We start from the raw sequence: 23,639 nt of genomic DNA on the forward strand, positions 1-23,639 counted from the left end.
TTTGGGATTGAAATAACTTACCGAGGAAGATGTTCACTAAATTTCTAAATTCTTTTGCAGTTGTTTAAGACAAGGCTAGAAAAACAACAGGGAATCTGCCACCTGGAGACTGTCCTAATTGCAGATCAGTAGTGACTGATTGATTGATACCCAGCAGGATATCATTCTCACAAATATTTGGGTCTTCTCAGCCTAAAAGAGATTAAGCAACCTGGCTGTCAATCATTTGTTAGTATTCTTGGTGGTGTAAGCTGGATGTAGGCCATTTGTTCTTAAAATAAACGCTTACATGAAATGCACGTACATGCATGCATGCTCCAGATGAAATCAGTGAAATATCATAAAAATGCAATTCTTGAAATATATGGAGAGGTTGTAGAAATATCTGTCAAAATACACAACTATGTCAGGGTATTATAATCTTGAATAAAAACAGATCTGTTTTTTCTTCATAGGATGTGAAGAAGGACGCTGCCAATACGGAGTGTGACATAAGTGGAATTAATGTTAATGCGTAAGTAATCTCATTGAATTCTCCCTTTGAATGAAATTATTATGTATCAAATTCTATTACTCTTATTTCATGTTGTACTAAATTATCTATTGTTTATGAAGATAATCCCAAATATAAGGTTTTTTATAAGTACATTGACCTGTTTATTTCTACAACGGTTTACATCATTTTACAGCTTGAACTTTTAGTTATTTTTCTACATAATCACAGCTTCCGTGGCTCATACGGCCTCTCACTGCTTGATACCGTGGTTCAAATCCCGGTCATACCATGTGAGATTTGTGCTGGACAAAGCGGAGGCGGGACAGGTTTTTCTCCGGGTACTCTGGTTTTCCCTGTCATCTTTCATTCCAGCAACACTCTCCATTCTCATTTCACAGCATCTATCATTCAGTAATGAATCACTTTGGGAGTGGCGACCCCATCGTACATCCCTGACCCGGTCAATGACTGGAAAACAGGTTGTAGGTTTTAATTTTCTACATAATCACAATTTCGGTTGATGTAGACACTGTTTGCCCATGTCATACCAGCTGTTCAGGAAGTTGTGAACATTTAGAGAACAAGTGATAGTCACTGGGACTATAGGGTGGGTGGGGGATGTTATTCCACTGAAACTGTTGTCATGCTCAACATTCCTCTTCTCCGCTTCTAAATTGCCTGTCTGATTTTCTTCAGGGTCTCACAGCACCTGTCAATGTTAATTGTGGTCCCAGCGGGCAAAAAGTCAACCAACAATACCCCTTTTTGATCCCAAAACACAGTTGTCATGACTTTACCAACAGACTTGAATTTCCGCAGCTTTGGTGAAAAGCGATGTTGCCACTGGTGTGATTGTTGCTTGGTCTCAGGTGTAAAGTGGAACGCCGAGGTTTCGTCACCTGTGACAGTTAGGTCCAAAAAGTTGTCCTGTTCAGCTGCAAATCATTGAAGAAATGCGCAGGAAGAATCAACTCGTTGCCGCATGTGGTCTTCAGTCAGCATGCATGGCACCAATCTTGCGCACACTTTCCAGCATTTCAACTTTTCCATTAAAACTCTAGGAGCGGCACTTCGGGAAACCTCAGGAACACAAATGCAGAGTTCATCCAGGGTGATCCGCCGAATTTCACGCATGATTTGGTCAGCCTGTCTTGACGGAAATTGATGATCTCCCGCTCCTTTGTTCGTCGTGAATTTCAGTCCGACCGGCTGCAAACTCTCTACACCACTCACAGACATTTTGGCATCCGTACATGACTCAATTTGCAATGGATTTCAATTGGTTCAGTACCTTTTGCGTTCATAAACCTAATAACTGCACGCACTTTGCACTTGGCGGTAACATCCAACGGGAGCTCCATTCTCAATGGCTGCTAAGCCAAGACTGAGTGCCTCAGTGCGGCGTGCGCATGTTTATATGCGAGCGCGGGACACACTCTTCACAATATTGTGATCAACAGAGCTCTGTACTTATAAAAAAATAGGAGGACATAATTTTGGTATTAACCTCGTACATTGATACTAGGTGTAATAAAATTCAAGGTTGAAACGTCTAGGGATAATAGAAAAGGCCAAAATAAATATGTTTTATTAAATGCCCATAGGTTTCAAATTATTATTTGTGCCACTTGTCATTTGACAGTTGCTCTGGCCAGGTATTGTTAGGGTCAGGCTTGCTTTGATTACATCTAATTGGTAATCTGTACCTTTGGTTCTTGGAGAATTCATTGCCTGGACTCCTCGAAGATATTGCTGCATTTCATTTCTCTTTCAGCTGTATATAATTAAATATTCATAGCTTAAGAGACTTAATGCAGGTTAGACAGTCACTGTTTCAGCAATTCTCAAATTTTATGAGGTAAAAGCATATAAGAATCAGGCTAAATAGATCGGGTAGTAGAGTGCTGACCTTTGCAGCTCAACTTGGCATGTACGATTCTGGCTCAGACTGGTGATATTTGAAGGTGCACAGATACATCAGCCTGGTGCTGGTAGATTTACTGGCACATTAGAGGTCTACTGCGGGACAAAATTCTGGCACCTTGGTGACTCCAAAAACTATAAAAGTATTTAGTGGGATGTAAAAGCAATAATAACTTTATTATTTTTTGATCTTGGAAGGACAGATGAATCAAAAAGTGATGGAACAAACGGCAGGGTAGTATATTCTAGACATGGTGCTGATAAAGCTGGATGAGCTATGTTGTAGAGATAGGTGGTCAGTGGGAAGGAATGTTGTAAGCAGTACCACGAGTTGCATGTACACTAAGAGGAGGTAAGGCATACAACATTCAAACAAAGGAGGAGTGGCAGGTTGGGAAGAAATAGAGGGTTAATGATAGTTGTGGAGGAAAGGAGAGATTACTACTGAGAAGTTGAATTTAGTAAAGAAGTCAGCTTGCAATAACATCATGCAAGCAAAATTGTGAGGCAAAATATATTTTTGCAAAATTAGAAATAATATGTTGTATTGGTACTTTTAAGGCAGAAACACGTTCGAAGAATCATAAATGAAGAAGGTAGTGTATGTGAGGATTATCGGAACACAGAAGACACTTAGCAGCATGTATAGATATAGGGACGATGTTCAGATAAGAGGAACTGACTAATGCTAAGGAAGTAATAAAGATATTTACACAAAAACACAAAATTCTAAAACCGCAGAAACAGCTGGAACCGATGAGATTTCTGGAGATAGATACTTGTATTATGTCTTATGGTTAGGAGCGGGAACAAAGTCACTCTCACCTTAATGCCTGGCTATTGGTAACTTCTTTTGTTTTTCTAACAGAGTTTATTCCTGTTTTCTTGTATTTTAGACGCGGCACTACCACGGTGCTGTTTGACATGTGGCATGCCGTAGAATGTTTTGTTCAGTTGTAGATTTTCAGTAACTTATATACAGCAGATAAATAAGTGTTTGAACAAACTTGCTCTATGACTTACGTAGTCAATATAGTAGCCCCTAATAGTGCAGCATAAAGCAAAACACTGTCTGCACAGCTTGCGCAGTCCGTGCCTGTTCTCCTTAGTCACCCGTTTACTGGAAAAATGTGATGTGATTGATTTAGGGAGCCTATTAGGTGATATTTCTTGCATCCACAAGGCCCTGCAAATTCACTATTTTCTTTTGACATCTCAGAAATGTATGCCAAATTATAATTGCTACAAAGATAATAACAATTTATCTGTTCAACAACAGCTCTGTATGTTTACATAGGTAATGGCAGAAATGTGAGCTTTAGAGTGCGATGCACTCCTGTAAGTGAAAGTAGAGTTATGACACAGCTCCAGCATTTGCCTGGTGTGAGAGTGGGAAACCACAATCTCCCAAGTGCAAGCTGACAGTATTGTGACGCTACCTACTCACTCACTTGGGGATGCAATTCGTTGGGATATATCATCATATCTTGCATGAAGAATGGAGAGTTGCTATAGTAGCCCCAGTGTACATAAAGCAGATAATTATGGAGCACTCGGCTTGATATGTAAAGCTGTGGCGAAGCATTCTTTCTTATTGCAACATTACTAACTGGTTAGACAGAAAGGTGTTCGTGTTTATGAAAGGTTTAACTAGTAGGATTCCAGCAAGATTTAGCAGATGTTTTCAATTCAGTAGGTCAAGTGAACTGCATCACTGTTAAGCTATTCAAGCATTTGATAGGTTAGATCATTGAAAACTTGATGAAAGTGAGGCTTGTTGGACTAGAGAAAAGAGTGGCCAAATTAAAAGTGAAGCACTTAGTTCTTTACATGTTGTGTATGTCCTTGTGCTTGATGTCATCTTCAGGATGATATGGATGTTGATTCCCATAGGGAACCTGAGATATTTGTCCCGAATGGGTACATTTATTATACCAATATAGTTGAGGAGGAATGTCATCTGCGAGTGACGGTCATATTCAATCTCTACCCTGCATGTTCAATCATGTTCATGTCTGGTGAATTAGCTGTTTGACACCTGCCCCTTTCATGCTCCATGATGTGGGCCAATATCGTTGTCGACAAGAATGAATTCAGCATCATATTCATTGTACAAATTGTGAAAGAATTTCATCAGTATACCACTGTGCGGTTAATGTCCCTCGAAGGTGTCGAGGGTGTATGTTGGCCAGTCCAAAACCATACACCACATGCATGTAGCTGTTGAACAGGGGGGTACATTCCACCATGTCCTTTACGTCTTCATTTATCTGGCCTACGCAATGTCTGTTTCATCTGGAAGCATTACATTATGCCATTTCATCCAATCCCCAATTAAGATGTAGGGTCGCGTTTCATCCTGTCTCAGCACAATGACAATTCTGTAGTGAATCGATTGAAATGACACTGACCCCGGTTACCTCCAAGAAAACGTCTCTTAATTGTTGTGCATTCAAAGTTGGTGTGTGTCTGTTACACAGATACCCACTCAGACCAGCCAAGTTTCCTGATTTAAGTGGGAGACTCCCGATTTTTTATTGTTCCTCTCGATCTCCAGATCGCCGGGACTGATCTCCCGATTTTCAGAGCACTATCAGTAATTTTCGTGTTATTTTAAACTCCAGCGGATTTCCTCGTTCTATGGCTGGTCGATTGTAGTTCTAATATTGATACCAGATGGCAGTATGGGGCACGGTGGCTCCTTTTGGTCTATAATACAGTCAATCTCCTGGCAAGCGAGTAATCTTCTATACGAGGCTCATTACATAATGTAATTTACGTGTGACTTTATAGAACCATACACTTTCTCTTGTGTTTTTCTATATTAGAAGTGTAGTGACTGGGTAAAAATACAAGAGCCCATAAGCATCAAGAGAGAAGAAGATAAAGAAGCAAGTAACCTTGTAACCTAACCTCAGAAGTAGCACGTTATAGTCATCTATTATACCCATGTCAGGACCTGCAGAAGTGCTCGTGTTTTGTGTTTGTTTTGGCCAAAGTTGCAAAAAGGAAATATGATGCAGTGTTTAAATGTGCTTATAGCGAAGAATTTCCGTGCTTGGGTGAATCCAGGAAGGGACCAACGTTCACATTATGTACTATATTTAGGTTTGATTTTTCAGTTGGTGGTGGTGGGAATCATGATATACTGAAGCATATGAAAACAAAAAAGGCATAAGGAGAGTGTGTGTCCAGTGTGTAGAAACTGAACTTTTCATGTAAATACAATGATGTAAATCCTGTGATGAATGCCGAGGCATTATTTACGTCGTGTATCGTAGAACATAACCTGCCTGTAAATTGCACCGATCATGAGGGACCTTTGTTTCACAAAACGTTCGCTAAATGATGTGGGCATGCTAGAACGAAAAACAGTGGCTATCATTACAGAAATGTGCATGGAAGAAATGGAAAAAATTGTATCACATTTACAGGTGAATGCATTTTCTGTTGCTACTGCTGGTAGCATTAAAAGCGACTTGAAGATATATCCCATTGTTGTAACATTTTGTAGGCCTGAACGCGATGAAATTCAGAGTTGTCTACTCTCTGTGCCTAATTTAGAAGGGGATGCTACTGGAGCTATCATTGCCAATCTTTTGCTCTCAACTTCTCAGGAATTCTGCATTCCATTAAAAATCTGCCTAGCTCTTGTGCTGATAATGCTTCAGTAATGGTAGGATTAAAAAATGGTGTGGCAGGACGTCTGAAGCGGGAAAATAGTAACATAACCATCGTAGGCTGCTCTTGTCACCTAATTAATCTTGCTGCCGAGAAGAGTGTGGCGTGCTTGCCCGTAAATGTAGACGAAAGTATAATTGATTTATTTTATTATGTGGAAAGGATTGCAAAGAGGAAAGAAAAGTTCAGGGAACGTCAGACTTTACTCAACACAGAGATCTGGAATATTCTGAAACATGTTCCTACTTGATGGTTATCACTGAGAAGGTGTTTAAATAGGATTTTGCTGCAGTGGGACCCTTTGGTTACTTTATTCAGGAGCGAAATTGTGAGCAGGGATTCTCATTCAAGTTTAAAAATTTCATGTTTATTCCGTATTGAACCGAGAATCTAATGGAAACTAGAGAGGTCCACCTATTCAATACCATATGTTATAAGAAAAATTATAACATTATATTACACTCTGTACCGGTTTCAATGCTGGTGTGCATCATCATCAGCGAAAAATAAGAAAAATATACATAGACAAGGCTACAATAAACAATGCATAAAGTACATACAAATTTTACAAAACTTACAAGACCTAATTAGAAACAGGATCAATAAACATTAACCTATGATTTAAACTTAAAAAATAGCACCAACTGTCTTAAAACTATGAATATACTGAACCCATAATTCTACGGTGAGAAAATTTTTCATTTTTCTCAAATATTTATTTGGTATTCAGAAACTACTGTATGTTTGAGGGCAGCCATTTTGCGCTCCCGAGAGCCCGATGTTGCGTGGGGAGGTTCTTCCTTCCCGGCGAGCTCGTGGATTGCCGGGACACCTCGGTGGAGCTCGAGTGCCCGACAATTCTTTTAATTAATGGAATTCTGCACCACGAGAGATTTTGATAATATAGTAAATAATGAAACAAAGAAGCAAAATTATTCATACACCCTCTGTGAAGGTAGAGACATCAGGGAAAATTTTAAGTGCAGTTAAGCCCAAGTACATGGTAGCGTGAGACCAGCGAACTAGCTACACGTGCCAAGGTCATGGAAGGAAGAAAACGCGCGAAACGCACGGGCAGAAACAATTTATTTCTCCTGTTGTGAGTGTAGGAAAATTATAAAAATTAACATCGAACATAAGTGCAAGTCTGTCCGGAGTTCTGGAACAAATCTTATCAAAATTGGTCTATTAGAAGCAAATTTGGCAGATTTCACAACCAAGCCTCATAGAGGGGATAGCGTCCTTCCGGAAATTATAAAAGAAACCCCCCACCGTAGATTTTGCAGTGTCGATCTGGAACTTGAAGCCGCGGGAGCTTGTGCCCGTCGTCATTAGAATTTCGCGCCAGATTGACCGACAATATTTCAATACATGTTCGTGGCTAAAGTCCATATATTTAGTTAAGAAGAAAAGTGATTGGAGAAGCTGTGAACGTTTGCAGACGAACTGGGAAGGTGTAGGCTGGCTAAAAATACACAGCAGATTTTATTTTTATCATTTCCTGTATTCTTGTAAGTGAAGAAGGTCTGGGGGAAGCGATTCAAAATAGTTCGACTCCCTTATCGGCCGAACACCTGTTCTTATTGAAACAACGGGGAGAGAAACCACGCTGGGAAACGCATCAGACAGTTAGAGTCGACTGCAGAACGAGGGAAGTTCGTGGTGCAAGTTACAAAGAAAGTGCATTATTTATGGTAATTTTAATCTCGTGTGTGTGTGAAGGGTAGTGTTTGGATGAGTGAGTTTTTAAATATGAAAATGTTATCTGTGAAAATGAGTGGCTAAGTACGAGGTTGCTGGAGATGATGTAATCAGAATGCTGAGAATGTCACCAATGTGCAGGTCTGTCTATTTTATATTATGTAGTTAGTTAGTTAGTTACTGTCTGTCCTAACCAAATTTTCCAGATGATTGTCGGGTGATATGCGTAATTATCAGGCGAAAGGCGTTGTAAATTTTGGTCAGCGTGTGAAATTTTCAGTGTGTAAAGTTCATGTCAGGAACGGTAAAATGCGACCCTTAAAATTTTGTGGTGAGATGAGATATCATTCAAAATGCGGATTTGTGAACGTTATAAGTGTAAATTTGTCGTGGCGAATATTGTAATTTCAGGTGTCAGTTGCATTCAGAAATGTTGGTCAATAATAATAATAATAATAATAATAATAATAATAATAATAATAATAATAATAATAATGTTTACCGCGGGATAAGGAAATTCCTCTCTGTTAAATTACATTTAACCAGTTATTTTTACAAGGATCGTAGGCATATTTAGATAATGTCAATAAAATTTGTTAGAGTCACAGTCATTAATGGGAAGGAAATTTTGAGACATCGTGTATACTTGAATTGCGAAAGGTCGATGTGTGCTCTTGGATTCTTGAGGTCCGAAAGTCTTAATAATAGTAAAGTAAGAGATGTGTTTAATAATGGGTGTCGTTTTCACCAAGGGATCGATGTATGAAAAGGATCTTGAAGGAAAAGGAATTGAGAGCGATGAATTGATATGTATGTGGAGACGAGATAGATGGAAGTAATACCGCTGGAAAGCGAGGAGAAAGAGTGTTGAGACAAGTTGTATTTTTGTAGAGGAAGTGTTTAGGAACAGGCTGTGTGAAACAGGCTGTATTGTTTTCCGCAATCAATCCGAATTTGAGATGACTATGATGTGAAGCATTGTGAAATTTATAGAAAGATTCCAAGTGAAAACGACTCTTGTAAAATGTTACAGTCTGGGTAGTACACATCCAGTGATCTATGTTACGTAAAGCCCGCATGGATGATAAGGGAATGAACGATCTTCAGGATCAAAGAGCACTTTGGACACACGGCTGGGTTATATTTAATTTGTTCGCTGGAGAGGTCATGGATAAGATGGTTGGAATTGATGATAGGCGATCTGAGAATTTTGAATGCGATGGTGATGATTATTATTTTGAAGACATCCACTAAAAGGGGAAACGTGTGTTGGGAATTTTCGTTTGCTTCCCTAATACTTCAGTGCACAGGCTGAGATTGTGTTCGAGGTGGAGAACCGTTCGTCACGTCTATTTATTTTTGAGTTCACATATTATAATGATGTAGACACTTACTGTATTTTTCGAGAGGTAGACACTTGCTGTATTTCGACTTGCATTCATTTGATAATAGAGACGTGGGTTCCGTCGTGCGTATTTGTTTGACGAAATCTAGTGTTAAATATCAGAGTTGTTTGAGAATTGCATTTCGCCTGATAGGTTAGGGGAGGCGTAGTACGACCCACTTTGACGCCCGACGATAGGATTAGGACGTCAGATGTTATTCTTGGAGTCATTGATGATGAGACGTCCTAGGTCACGCCCGACGATAGGATTTGGAAGGCATCATGTATATACTGATTAGGTTTAGGGTGTACAGATTTCAAGTGAGCCCGACGATAGGATTTGGAAGGCATCATGTACATAATGATTAGGTTTAGGGTGTACAGATTTCAAGTGAGCCCGACGATAGGTCTGGGATGGTAGCTGTACACACTCAAGTCTCAGTTTAGAATGTTTTTCTTTTGTTTCTTTTGTGAAGTGGCCTGGAGGAAGGTAGCGGTTACAGTGCGATTTGATTTATTGTAGAGGGTCTATGCGAAGCTCTCGTGGAGATAACGGGACTGCTATCAGACGAGTTGAGGGCTGTCCAAGTGTGGGACATCGACCCGATCTAGATTAAATATTTTTGCTGTGTTTCTTCGTGCGTGTTAAGCTGTATGACTTCGAGATGTTGATTTATTTTTACGGACTTTATTGTTTCCTCGTCTTGACGTCCGTTTTTCGTTGATAGTGTGCATTATTGACACTCTGTGTTTTAGAATGAGACTTGAGTTGCGAATGCGGTTTCGATTCGTCAGCCAGTAATTTATATTATTTTCATCTTGTCGTATTTTCATTCGTATTCTTAGTTAGAGTAAGTAAGTAATCACTTTACAGGTAATGTGTTGGGACAGACAGTAAATAGAGAGATCTGTACTGGTAGCATTGTTGTCAAGGGAAAGAATTCCTTAAAATTGTAGTAAATTTTAGCGTGGACTGGTAAATTTATTAAGCATAATAAACCCATTTCTAACCTGAAAATCGGTTCCATAATAATATTTTCAAGTGACTTTTCACTTTTTGATTAACTTCAGAGTTTGGCATTTCTTCTAAATGCATGATTAGTATTTGTTTCCTGCATTTCGCAGTTTTGTTCCTTTAGAACGACTTAACGTAAGATCCTCCCGGATCATGTTGTTGTTGGTTCCTTCCGAACAGCTGTTTGGGGTGATGCACGTTTAGCATCGGGATTACCTTATCACTTAAGGGTGTCATGAATGACAAATACATGGTGGAATTTTATTTCAATTGTGAATGATGCCATTAACTTGTAGTGAACACCATGCTTTCCCATAATATTTCGCAACCTATCCAAAGCAACTGATAGTCAGTTTGGTTCGATTAAGGGTCCATTCGGCGGATGTTCCGTATCCGTGAAGGGTATTTGACTGGTGGATAACCTTAATTAAGAGAAAATCAGGCGTTCTAATTGTTGAAAGTCAGATTTTCCACGGATCGTGTGGATTAACTCTCAGTTCTCGTTTGGAAATAGGCGCCCGGTTTTCAGGTCTTCCCTTTTTCAGTTTTTCAGTTTCGCTGTCCACTAACATATTAGCTTCTCCGAAGCAACTCTTCGACACTGGAAGAAACGAAGTGACGTTATGTAATGTGACTGTGTTTGGAACTTTTCAAAAATCAATAATTAAATTTTTTTATATTTTTGTGGCAAGAATGCATATTAAATTAACGATGTTATCGTGCTCTTTCAGTTTAAATAAAAGTTAGTAAGCACATTTTTGCTCCTCATTTCAAGTAGTTAGGCTTTCTTCTGAACCCCATCGTTTGGTTAAGATCGTGACCGAATTTATTCCCGCAACGACCCAAGATTTAAGAGTTCTAAATTGTTCTACTGTAGCAGCCGTGGCCGACCAACGATGGAATGGTAAGTTCAAGGGTTCAGTAGAAGTGGCGCCATCAACTTTGGGGCCTTAATGTCACGATAACGATGAGGAGCCCAAAGTCACGATAACGATACGATGCCACGATAACGATAATGGAATTATCCATTGAAAATAAATGTTAGAAAAATATAAAATAATGTTGAGGCCTAAGCCACATTATAAATAATACAAGCGGGTGAAATTTATGGCTGAGCCACAGTTAAACGAATTATGCCCAATGAGAGTGCTAGATATTAACACGTTTAATGAGGAGCGTAACTACTTGGTAAATAATAATAATAATAACAGTCACCATGCATTTTAGGAAATCAGTATGTAGAGCTGTATTGAAGCTTATGTCATGTTGCCAATATAAATTTTGGAAGTGGTAACGCTGAATTACATTCAAAGTTTATGCGTTAACATGTTCGTTATTTACTTAATTTACGGAAGCGAAACCATTTGGGATATTTATCCAGGGTAACTTATTAACTTTAGAATTTTCTTTTCATTAAACAAGTTTGTAATACCAGCCACCTAAACAAAATTTTATAAGACAACTGTTGGAATGTTGTCAGTTTCGGTATTAAATTATAATAGCGTTTGTATGTGAAAACGCAGTAGGTAGTGAATTCTTTCCCTAGTAGTTTGGAGTATTCTGGTTGCATCAACAGCCAGCGTACTCATTATTGTATTCTTTGTGGTATTGTGAGATGGAAGGTCAGGTGACCATGGATCTGCTAAGGCAGGTGATGGAAGAAATGAGTAATAAGGTGAGAGAGGACATGAAAGTCCAGAATGAGAATTTGAGTAGTAAGATGGAGGATACGAAAGGGCAAATGTTAGATAGTTTGGATAGTAAGATAGATAGTTTGGATAGTAAGATGGAGGACACGAAAGTCCAGAGTGAGAATTTGAGAGAGGACATGAAGGCTCATAATGAAAGTTTGGATGGTAAGATTGAGGAGTTGCAGTCGAGTTTGAAAGACACTCGGGAGGAGTTACAGTCTAGTTTGAAAGACACTAGTGACGAGTTAAAGAGTAGTATTGAGGATACCCAGGCTAGGTGTAAAGAGTCTAGTGATGAGTTGAAGGCTGGATTGAAGAACGTAGTTCATGAGACATACACTATTTGTACCGAACTTAAAGAGGAAGTTAGGGGTGAGATAGGTAAACTCAACCAGCGTTTTGATGATAGCCGAGTGGAAATTAGGGATGAAATTGACAAACAATTTGCGGAAGTGCAGGTCAGTTTAAAGAACGATTTTGATAAACAATTTTCTAAAATCCATGACAGTTTAAAAACCGATATGGACAAGCGTTTTGACGAAAGCCACGACATGTACAGTAGGTTGTGCGATAGTCAGGATGAGATGAGAAAGGAACTTGACAAGCATTTACTGGAAAGCCAGGCGGCGCATAAGCAGCTGATTGACAGTCAGGTTGAATTTAAGGACGACATTACACAACAGGTCGTAGAGATGCGGATCTCCAGTGATAAGGAAAAGGGAAAAATGCTAACCATAATAGAGGAACAACGTCAAATATTATCTGCGGACATTCAGTCACTGAACAATAAGGTAGATAAAATTAGTGTGGAATTGGAGAGTCAGGTATTGTCAAAAACCGAAACCATGGAGAAGAAACTGTTGCAAGTTAATGAGGAAGCAATTAGTAAACTCCAAGCGGCTAATGAGGACTCCGAAGTTTTAATTAAAGAAATTCAAGAGGAGTTAGTTGAAATGAAAAATGAACATACCAGGGAATTCAACGACAGGCAAATTAGTATAGAACAGGACTTAAGGGAAATCACGTCAGCCCAGGAAGAGACAGACAAGAAAGTTGGGTTCATTAAGAGCGAAGTGAGCAGTTGGATTAGCAGCGTGGTAGATATGCAGTCCAAGGTGGACAAAGTATTAAGTCAAACCTCGACAGCTGTTAATTCTGACCTCAGTGGTCAATTGCCAAATATTAGTCATGTGAATAATAACGGTCAGAGCTCAAATGTAGATACTAGTCGATCTCCAGGCTCAGGGGTCACAAACGTTATTAACATGATCAAGTTACATGAGGACCAGCCTAAGAAATTTAATGGAGGTCCACATACCACGCCGAAGGGGTTTCTTAAGGATCTCAGGGAGTACATTCGGGACGCCAAGATTCCTGAGGAACGTCAGTTGAGGGTAGCTGAAAGATATTTAGAGGGGGCACCACTTTTATGGTTTAAAGGCTTCCGATACCACTTTGATACCTTTGATGAATTCCAGAGGGCGTTTCTTAATAAATTTTGGAGTACGGAAATTCAGCAGAGTCTTAGATTAGAGCTATACTCACGTCGGTATAATGCAATAGGCCCTACAAAGTTCAGTGAATACTTTATTGCACAAATGGTAAAGTTCAGAGAACTTGAGGCGCCGCCCTCGGAGCAAGAGTTGGTACAGGCCATCCAGAAGCAGTTACCTCCCGAAGTACAAAGGATGCTCATTGCATCAAAGGTAGAGACCCCCATGCAGGCAGAAATGATCCTTAGGCAATTGGATCATACCCATAATCAAATAGCACCCAGAGGGGGACGATCGCACGAGCAACATGTAAACACTGTTAGCCAGGTTCCAGAGGGAAGTCCAGAGGCACCTGAGCAGGGGAAACCACAGTCGACTGAGCGGAGGCGTGAGTTTCGCAATAACTGGGAACCCTCGCATCCACGAAATGAGGATTGGAAAAGACGTAGGAGTAATTGGAATTATCCACAAAGGAGGAACCCTTAGTGGAGGCGATACGAGGGGGACAGAGAAAACCAGAGGAATTTCAGGAATGGACTTAATAACCGCAGGGACTGGGGAAATAATCGAACCCAGAACTTCCGCCGTGATGAGGATGAACGGTACCGTGAACGTGTTCAGTACACCGACGGGTTAAGGAAGGACCACGAAAGGAAAAAATGGCAGGTGGCTATACAGCGCCAGGACGTCAACACCGATTGTTTCGGGGCTGAAAGTTTGGAATTCCAGAAGGCACATAGGCAAGACCAACGAAACTCCGGTCTGAACCCGTTTGCGCCGAATTTCGAGCAAGAGTCAATGTCGACTCTTGATAGAAAAAAAACTTCAAATTCCCAGTAGGAGATTTTTCAGAGTCTCTCATACCAGATTCTGAAGGAGAGACGTCAGATGAGTGGGTGGTCGCAGAGATAGATTCGTGGATCATTACCTCTGATGACTTGGTGGAAGACCACTTAAAACAGGAGAGCAATCAAGTAAAGAAACTGCCTTTAATAAATGTCCGCATCTGTAATTTTTATGTCAAAAGTTTGGTAGATACCGGGGCCAGTATCAGCATCATCTCCCAAGCTCTTTTCGACGATTTGAGACAACGAAATAAATTGCCAATTATTCCGGTGTCAAATGTAAAAATTCGAGGGGTCATTCCTGACAAAATTGCTGTTTGTAAGGTACAAACTTATTTGGACGTACAAATTGGAAATTCAACTTTCGCTCATGCATTCGTAGTCATGTCCAAAATGCACTACAATGTAATTTTAGGGGCTGATTTTATCCGTGAGACCAACGCAGTCATTGACTTGAGCAGGAACCAGATAAAGTTCAGGAAAGAAGAGGGAGCAGAAGTCATTACACTAAACGAGGAATTGGGAGAAGATAGAACATTAGAATATGGCGAAGAGGAGGCCCAATGTGTAGACTTTGTAAATTCATTAGAGGGAGTCGCTGGTGAAATTGACAGTGTAGATGACGAAGGGATTCATCATGAAGAGTTACATGACGTCTTGGAAGCTGAGGTCGACACTGATTACGAGGCCTTAATTGGGTTAAAGGTCGCGGAATGCCCTGGTACTGTAGAAGAGAAGGAAAAACTTAGAGCTCTCTTAATGGAATGTATATCTGTGTTCGACTCCAAACCGGGTCTAATCCCTAATTTCACATATGCGCTAGCTGTTACGGATTGGACACCGTTTAAGAGGAGACCGTACCCTATACCGGACAAGTATTATGCTCAAGCTGCAAAAATTATTAAGGAAATGGAGGAGAACGGGCTAATTTCGAAGCAGCCCACTCCATATTTGAATCCGTTGGTCGGGGTTCAAAAACCGGACGGGTCTCTGCGCGTGTGTTTGGACGCTCGTGCCCTCAACGAACGCCTAGTCCCCGAGCATGATCATGCCCCTCCTATTAAAGAGGTTATTAAACGTTTTAGAGGAAAATCACGTTTTATTAGCGTAGATTTGACATCCTCGTATCATCATATCGGTTTGGAACTCAAGTCTAAATTGTTTACTGGCTTCCTTGTTGATCAACAGACGTATGTCTTCAATCGTCTCCCCTTCGGGTTGAAAACCGCCGGTGCAGCTCTCATACGCGCCCTAGATCGATGTCTAACTGATGAAGTTAAAGCCGCTACAACTCGGTATGTCGATGACATCTTGCTAGCTTCATCCAGTTTTGAGGAAAATATCAGGGATTTGAGGAAACTCTTGGAGAATTTGAGGGCATCAGGTTTCAAAATCAACTTGAAGAAGTCACATTTTTGTCAAAAGGAAGTCCTGTTCCTCGGCCATGTCATTGATGGTGAGGGAGTTCGCCCGAACCCGGTGAAGCTCCAAGCCATAGACAAGTTCCCAAGACCGCTCAAAATTAAGAATGTCAGGCAATTCCTTGGAATGTGCAATTTTTTTTCGGACCACTGCATGAATTACACGGAGGTTGTAGCCCCACTGCAGAGCTTGCTTCACAAGAATAACAGGTGGAAATGGAGTCCCGAGCACGAAGAGGCCTTCAGGAAGACCAAAGAGCTCTTGCTAAACAGCGTTAAGCTAGGGTATCCAGATTTTGAGAAACCCTTTATCGTACAGACTGATGCATCGACTGTAGGAATCGGGGCACTCCGATATCAGGAATGTTTGGACCAGCCTCATAATAGGAATTACTTATCCTTCTACAGCCGAAAGTTGAGATCACACGAAGTCAAATACAGCGTGACCGAATTGGAAATGTTGGCTATTGTTCAGGCATTGCAACATTGGAGGAAAATGATTTATGGTTTTCACATAATCATTAAAACCGACCACAAGGCGCTGACCTTTATAATGAAAACAGCTGTCGCTAGTGAACGAGTGGCTAGGTGGGCCCTGTTCATACAACAATTTGACTTCGAAATTGAGCACTGTTCCGGAAAATCGAACATCTTGGCAGACCTGTTAAGCCGAAACCCTAATGAGGAAGAACACGCCGTGAATCATTTGGACTTAGTTCAGGAAGACCACGATTTCCTATCAGAGTTGAGACAACTGGGAGACTTGCAATTGAGAGATCCTTTCTGCGGAAAAATGATTTCTTTCCTCCGAGGGACACTTCCGGCTGACGATCCACGGTACTTTGCCATCCAGAAATTGTCAAATAACTACTTGTACGTGAATAACATGTTGGTAAAATTCGTGGACAGCGATCACGTGAAATCCCGAATTTTGGTACCACCGCAGCTGCGAAAGGGATTAATCTGGCACGTACACAGGGTTATTGGTCATGGAGGGATTGATAAGGTTGTGTCAACCATCCAAGAAACGTTCACCTGGGTAAATCAGAGGGAAAATGTCAGAGACATCATCATCACCTGCGATACATGCCAACGGGTCAAGGCAAACCCTTATCTGATCAGGCAGGCGCCTATTCCTCTCTTACCTTCACAACCTAAAGAGCTGTTCGCGATGGATATCTATGGGCCGCTCGTGAAGGGAAAGCGTGGGAACAAGTTCGTGCTGGTAACCATCGACGTTTTCTCCAAGTATACGACTCTGTTTCCCATGCAAAAAGCTAACACCAAGCTAGTCTTGAGGTGTATTTCCCGAAATATCATTCCGGAAATGGGCACGCCGAAATTCCTTCTAACAGATCATGGTCCCCAGTTCACCTCTGCACAGTTCAAAACTGCCCTTCAGAATATGGAAATTCACCACATCCTGAGCAGCGTGAGACATCCTGAGGGAAATCCTAGCGAAAGGGTAATGCAAGTAATTGCAAAATTCTGTAGAATTTATTGCGCCCAAGAACATTTCAAGTGGGTTGATATGCTACCCCTGATAGTAACTTGTGTAAACAACACCATACACGAATCTATTGGGAGGATTCCATCTATCGTGCACTTCAATAGGTATCCTGTGAGATCCTGGCATAGTGTCATCCAGTGTCCCATCGATCCCCGCCCGTCACAGGAATTATGCATTCAAAGTACGGCAGAACATTTACGTCGGCAGGCAGACCGCCGGTTGCGCAGGGTGAGGAACCGGAGATTCCACCGTCCCTTAGAGGAAGGCGAATTGGTGCTTGTTAGGAGACCCATGATGTCAAAACCGCAGGAAAACATCTATGCTAAATTTGCTCCCTTATATGTTGGGCCTTTCAAGGTAGTCAAAAGTTTCAGGAACAATTCCTACAGAATTCAGAGTCTGGATGGCAGCAGCGAGGCTATATTCAATGCAGCCAACTTAAAGGTTTATCATAGAGCCGAAGAAAGAGTTCCACTACAGGATGACGCAGCCTTACCAGCTGGGGAAATGGTCACCGAAGAAGAAGAAGAAGAAGTACAACCCGTAAATATGATCGTCACGTCGAGAGGAAGACAGGTCGAGGCACCACTCCAAGGACAGGCAAGCAGTGGGAGTAAAGAAGAGGAAGACGCTGAATGTTTACAATGTTCATTCTTAAGAGAAGACTTTGTTGATGACATTTGTAACGCAATCCTATTGTTGGAAGAAGAAAACAGGGAAATACGTGAAAGTAACAGAGCCCTACGTCAAGAGTGAGATCGGCTGGGAAATTTTACGTAGAATCATGGTTCATTTGTGTCAAAATTCCCATGTACAATTCAGAATTTTGAAGGAATATATCTGTTTAAATATTTCCCCTGTCTGGGTAAACATTTCGTCGTTGTAGGTGGATTATGAACCCATAATTCTACGGTGAGAAAATTTTTCATTTTTCTCAAATATTTATTTGGTATTCAGAAACTACTGTATGTTTGAGGGCAGCCATTTTGCGCTCCCGAGAGCCCGATGTTGCGTGGGGAGGTTCTTCCTTCCCGGCGAGCTCGTGGATTGCCGGGACACCTTGGTGGAGCTCGAGTGCCCGACAATTCTTTTAATTAATGGAATTCTGCACCACGAGAGATTTTGATAATATAGTAAATAATGAAACAAAGAAGCAAAATTATTCATACACCCTCTGTGAAGGTAGAGACATCAGGGAAAATTTTAAGTGCAGTTAAGCCCAAGTACATGGTAGCGTGAGACCAGCGAACTAGCTACACGTGCCAAGGTCATGGAAGGAAGAAAACGCGCGAAACGCACGGGCAGAAACAATTTATTTCTCCTGTTGTGAGTGTAGGAAAATTATAAAAATTAACATCGAACATAAGTGCAAGTCTGTCCGGAGTTCTGGAACAAATCTTATCAAAATTGGTCTATTAGAAGCAAATTTGGCAGATTTCACAACCAAGCCTCATAGAGGGGATAGCGTCCTTCCGGAAATTATAAAAGAAACCCCCCACCGTAGATTTTGCAGTGTCGATCTGGAACTTGAAGCCGCGGGAGCTTGTGCCCGTCGTCATTAGAATTTCGCGCCAGATTGACCGACAATATTTCAATACATGTTCGTGGCTAAAGTCCATATATTTAGTTAAGAAGAAAAGTGATTGGAGAAGCTGTGAACGTTTGCAGACGAACTGGGAAGGTGTAGGCTGGTTAAAAATACACAGCAGATTTTATTTTTATCATTTCCTGTATTCTTGTAAGTGAAGAAGGTCTGGGGGAAGCGATTCAAAATAGTTCGACTCCCTTATCGGCCGAACACCTGTTCTTATTGAAACAACGGGGAGAGAAACCACGCTGGGAAACGCATCAGACAGTTAGAGTCGACTGCAGAACGAGGGAAGTTCGTGGTGCAAGTTACAAAGAAAGTGCATTATTTATGGTAATTTTAATCTCGTGTGTGTGTGAAGGGTAGTGTTTGGATGAGTGAGTTTTTAAATATGAAAATGTTATCTGTGAAAATGAGTGGCTAAGTACGAGGTTGCTGGAGATGATGTAATCAGAATGCTGAGAATGTCACCAATGTGCAGGTCTGTCTATTTTATATTATGTAGTTAGTTAGTTAGTTACTGTCTGTCCTAACCAAATTTTCCAGATGATTGTCGGGTGATATGCGTAATTATCAGGCGAAAGGCGTTGTAAATTTTGGTCAGCGTGTGAAATTTTCAGTGTGTAAAGTTCATGTCAGGAACGGTAAAATGCGACGCTTAAAATTTTGTGGTGAGATGAGATATCATTCAAAATGCGGATTTGTGAACGTTATAAGTGTAAATTTGTCGTGGCGAATATTGTAATTTCAGGTGTCAGTTGCATTCAGAAATGTTGGTCAATAATAATAATAATAATAATAATAATAATAATAATAATAATAATAATAATAATGTTTACCGCGGGATAAGGAAATTCCTCTCTGTTAAATTACATTTAACCAGTTATTTTTACAAGGATCGTAGGCATATTTAGATAATGTCAATAAAATTTGTTAGAGTCACAGTCATTAATGGGAAGGAAATTTTGAGACATCGTGTATACTTGAATTGCGAAAGGTCGATGTGTGCTCTTGGATTCTTGAGGTCCGAAAGTCTTAATAATAGTAAAGTAAGAGATGTGTTTAATAATGGGTGTCGTTTTCACCAAGGGATCGATGTATGAAAAGGATCTTGAAGGAAAAGGAATTGAGAGCGATGAATTGATATGTATGTGGAGACGAGATAGATGGAAGTAATACCGCTGGAAAGCGAGGAGAAAGAGTGTTGAGACAAGTTGTATTTTTGTAGAGGAAGTGTTTAGGAACAGGCTGTGTGAAACAGGCTGTATTGTTTTCCGCAATCAATCCGAATTTGAGATGACTATGATGTGAAGCATTGTGAAATTTATAGAAAGATTCCAAGTGAAAACGACTCTTGTAAAATGTTACAGTCTGGGTAGTACACATCCAGTGATCTATGTTACGTAAAGCCCGCATGGATGATAAGGGAATGAACGATCTTCAGGATCAAAGAGCACTTTGGACACACGGCTGGGTTATATTTAATTTGTTCGCTGGAGAGGTCATGGATAAGATGGTTGGAATTGATGATAGGCGATCTGAGAATTTTGAATGCGATGGTGATGATTATTATTTTGAAGACATCCACTAAAAGGGGAAACGTGTGTTGGGAATTTTCATTTGCTTCCCTAATACTTCAGTGCACAGGCTGAGATTGTGTTCGAGGTGGAGAACCGTTCGTCACGTCTATTTATTTTTGAGTTCACGTATTATAATGATGTAGACACTTACTGTATTTTTCGAGAGGTAGACACTTGCTGTATTTCGACTTGCATTCATTTGATAATAGAGACGTGGGTTCCGTCGTGCGTATTTGTTTGACGAAATCTAGTGTTAAATATCAGAGTTGTTTGAGAATTGCATTTCGCCTGATAGGTTAGGGGAGGCGTAGTACGACCCACTTTGACGCCCGACGATAGGATTAGGACGTCAGATGTTATTCTTGGAGTCATTGATGATGAGACGTCCTAGGTCACGCCCGACGATAGGATTTGGAAGGCATCATGTATATACTGATTAGGTTTAGGGTGTACAGATTTCAAGTGAGCCCGACGATAGGATTTGGAAGGCATCATGTACATAATGATTAGGTTTAGGGTGTACAGATTTCAAGTGAGCCCGACGATAGGTCTGGGATGGTAGCTGTACACACTCAAGTCTCAGTTTAGAATGTTTTTCTTTTGTTTATTTTGTGAAGTGGCCTGGAGGAAGGTAGCGGTTACAGTGCGATTTGATTTATTGTAGAGGGTCTATGCGAAGCTCTCGTGGAGATAACGGGACTGCTATCAGACGAGTTGAGGGCTGTCCAAGTGTGGGACATCGACCCGATCTAGATTAAATATTTTTGCTGTGTTTCTTCGTGCGTGTTAAGCTGTATGACTTCGAGATGTTGATTTATTTTTACGGACTTTATTGTTTCCTCGTCTTGACGTCCGTTTTTCGTTGATAGTGTGCATTATTGACACTCTGTGTTTTAGAATGAGACTTGAGTTGCGAATGCGGTTTCGATTCGTCAGCCAGTAATTTATATTATTTTCATCTTGTCGTATTTTCATTCGTATTCTTAGTTAGAGTAAGTAAGTAATCACTTTACAGGTAATGTGTTGGGACAGACAGTAAATAGAGAGATCTGTACTGGTAGCATTGTTGTCAAGGGAAAGAATTCCTTAAAATTGTAGTAAATTTTAGCGTGGACTGGTAAATTTATTAAGCATAATAAACCCATTTCTAACCTGAAAATCGGTTCCATAATAATATTTTCAAGTGACTTTTCACTTTTTGATTAACTTCAGAGTTTGGCATTTCTTCTAAATGCATGATTAGTATTTGTTTCCTGCATTTCGCAGTTTTGTTCCTTTAGAACGACTTAACGTAAGATCCTCCCGGATCATGTTGTTGTTGGTTCCTTCCGAACAGCTGTTTGGGGTGATGCACGTTTAGCATCGGGATTACCTTATCACTTAAGGGTGTCATGAATGACAAATACATGGTGGAATTTTATTTCAATTGTGAATGATGCCATTAACTTGTAGTGAACACCATGCTTTCCCATAATATTTCGCAACCTATCCAAAGCAACTGATAGTCAGTTTGGTTCGATTAAGGGTCCATTCGGCGGATGTTCCGTATCCGTGAAGGGTATTTGACTGGTGGATAACCTTAATTAAGAGAAAATCAGGCGTTCTAATTGTTGAAAGTCAGATTTTCCACGGATCGTGTGGATTAACTCTCAGTTCTCGTTTGGAAATAGGCGCCCGGTTTTCAGGTCTTCCCTTTTTCAGTTTTTCAGTTTCGCTGTCCACTAACATATTAGCTTCTCCGAAGCAACTCTTCGACACTGGAAGAAACGAAGTGACGTTATGTAATGTGACTGTGTTTGGAACTTTTCAAAAATCAATAATTAATTTTTTTTATATTTTTGTGGCAAGAATGCATATTAAATTAACGATGTTATCGTGCTCTTTCAGTTTAAATAAAAGTTAGTAAGCACATTTTTGCTCCTCATTTCAAGTAGTTAGGCTTTCTTCTGAACCCCATCGTTTGGTTAAGATCGTGACCGAATTTATTCCCGCAACGACCCAAGATTTAAGAGTTCTAAATTGTTCTACTATAGCAGCCGTGGCCGACCAACGATGGAATGGTAAGTTCAAGGGTTCAATACGTCCTCTTGATAAAAGTCCTCTGAATCAAAAAACATTAAACCATGTGCGAGCAGATTAAATTTGAGGACGAAAACCAATGCTTCACTATCATAAAAGTCCAAGAGATAATTTTAATTTTGTAAGAACATATGTATAAAACGTTTTCTTGCTAAACATTCACTGAGTATTAGAGTAACAGGTGCAAGAATTAGGAAATTCTACTTTCTACCAGACTTAAAGATTATCCAATTTTCCCTATCATCAGATCACAATCATCCAGATTAATTCTTGCACCTGTTACTCTAATACTCAGTGAATGTTTAGCAAGAAAACATTTTATACATATGTTCTTACAAAATTAAAATTATCTCTTGGACTTTTATGATAGTGAAGCATTGGTTTTTGTCCTCAAATTTAATCTGCTCGCACAGGACTTTTATCAAGAGGACGTATATTAATAGTTTTAAGACAGTTGGTGCTATTTTTTAAGTTTAAGTCATAGGTTAATGTTTATGGATCCCGTTTTTAATTAGGTCTTGTAAGTTTTGTAAAATTTGTATGTACTTTATGCATTGTTTATTGTAGCCTTGTCTATGATGTTTTTCTTATTTTTGGCTGATGATGATGCACACCAGCATTGAAACCGGTACAGAGTGTAATAAAATGTTATAATTTTTCTTATAACATATGGTATTGAATAGGTGGACCTCTCTTGTTTCCATTAGACAGGGATTATCAGATGGGGACTTTCAAGACTTGCAAAATTCCTAAGCAGAGTTTAAGTGCAGATGTGTCTTGTTTGTCTGAAAAGGTGAAGAATTGTCATAACATTTCACCACACTCCTTAGTTAAAAAGTAAACCTAGTCATCAGTTTCACTAAAAAAAGAAACAAATAATGACACTAAGAGCCATGCGTTGTCATTTGAAAAACGACTGTTCATGTTCCTTTCATCAAATTTACATAAATCTTTTTTGTCTTTTTCTCTCAAGTTTTATGGATATCTTAAGAATCCAGACGTCGCTCTTCAGTCAAGTGTACCGCACATCCACTTATTGAGGTCAGTTTTGGAGGAACTATTGAAGAATGTGATGGCAAGGTTTGTGAAACCGGGCGTTATTAAAAGATCCTCCTCTCTCCTTGATGTAGGTTATCATACTCCAGCAAATCAAAAGGATGATTGTGATCTGATGATAGGGAAAATTGGATAATCTTTCAATCTGGTAGAAAGTGTTTCTCTTCATGATGTGA

The 23,639-nt window shown here is 40.1% G+C and overlaps 1 protein-coding gene across 3 annotated transcripts in view; it reads left to right on the forward strand.

Moving 5' to 3' along the window:
- Window positions 1-23,639, forward strand: part of LOC136875820 (zinc finger protein OZF-like) — an 80,764-nt gene that overhangs the window by 51,056 nt on the left and 6,069 nt on the right. For all 3 annotated transcript variants that reach the window (XM_068228183.1, XM_067149441.2, XM_068228182.1), the window contains exon 4: window positions 456-514. In XM_068228183.1, coding sequence (XP_068084284.1) covers window positions 456-514 — 59 coding nt within the window. The remainder of the gene's footprint in view (window positions 1-455; window positions 515-23,639) is intronic.

Source organism: Anabrus simplex, chromosome 6 (assembly GCF_040414725.1).
Source record: "Anabrus simplex isolate iqAnaSimp1 chromosome 6, ASM4041472v1, whole genome shotgun sequence".
In the NCBI taxonomy this organism is placed as follows: domain Eukaryota; kingdom Metazoa; phylum Arthropoda; class Insecta; order Orthoptera; family Tettigoniidae; genus Anabrus; species Anabrus simplex.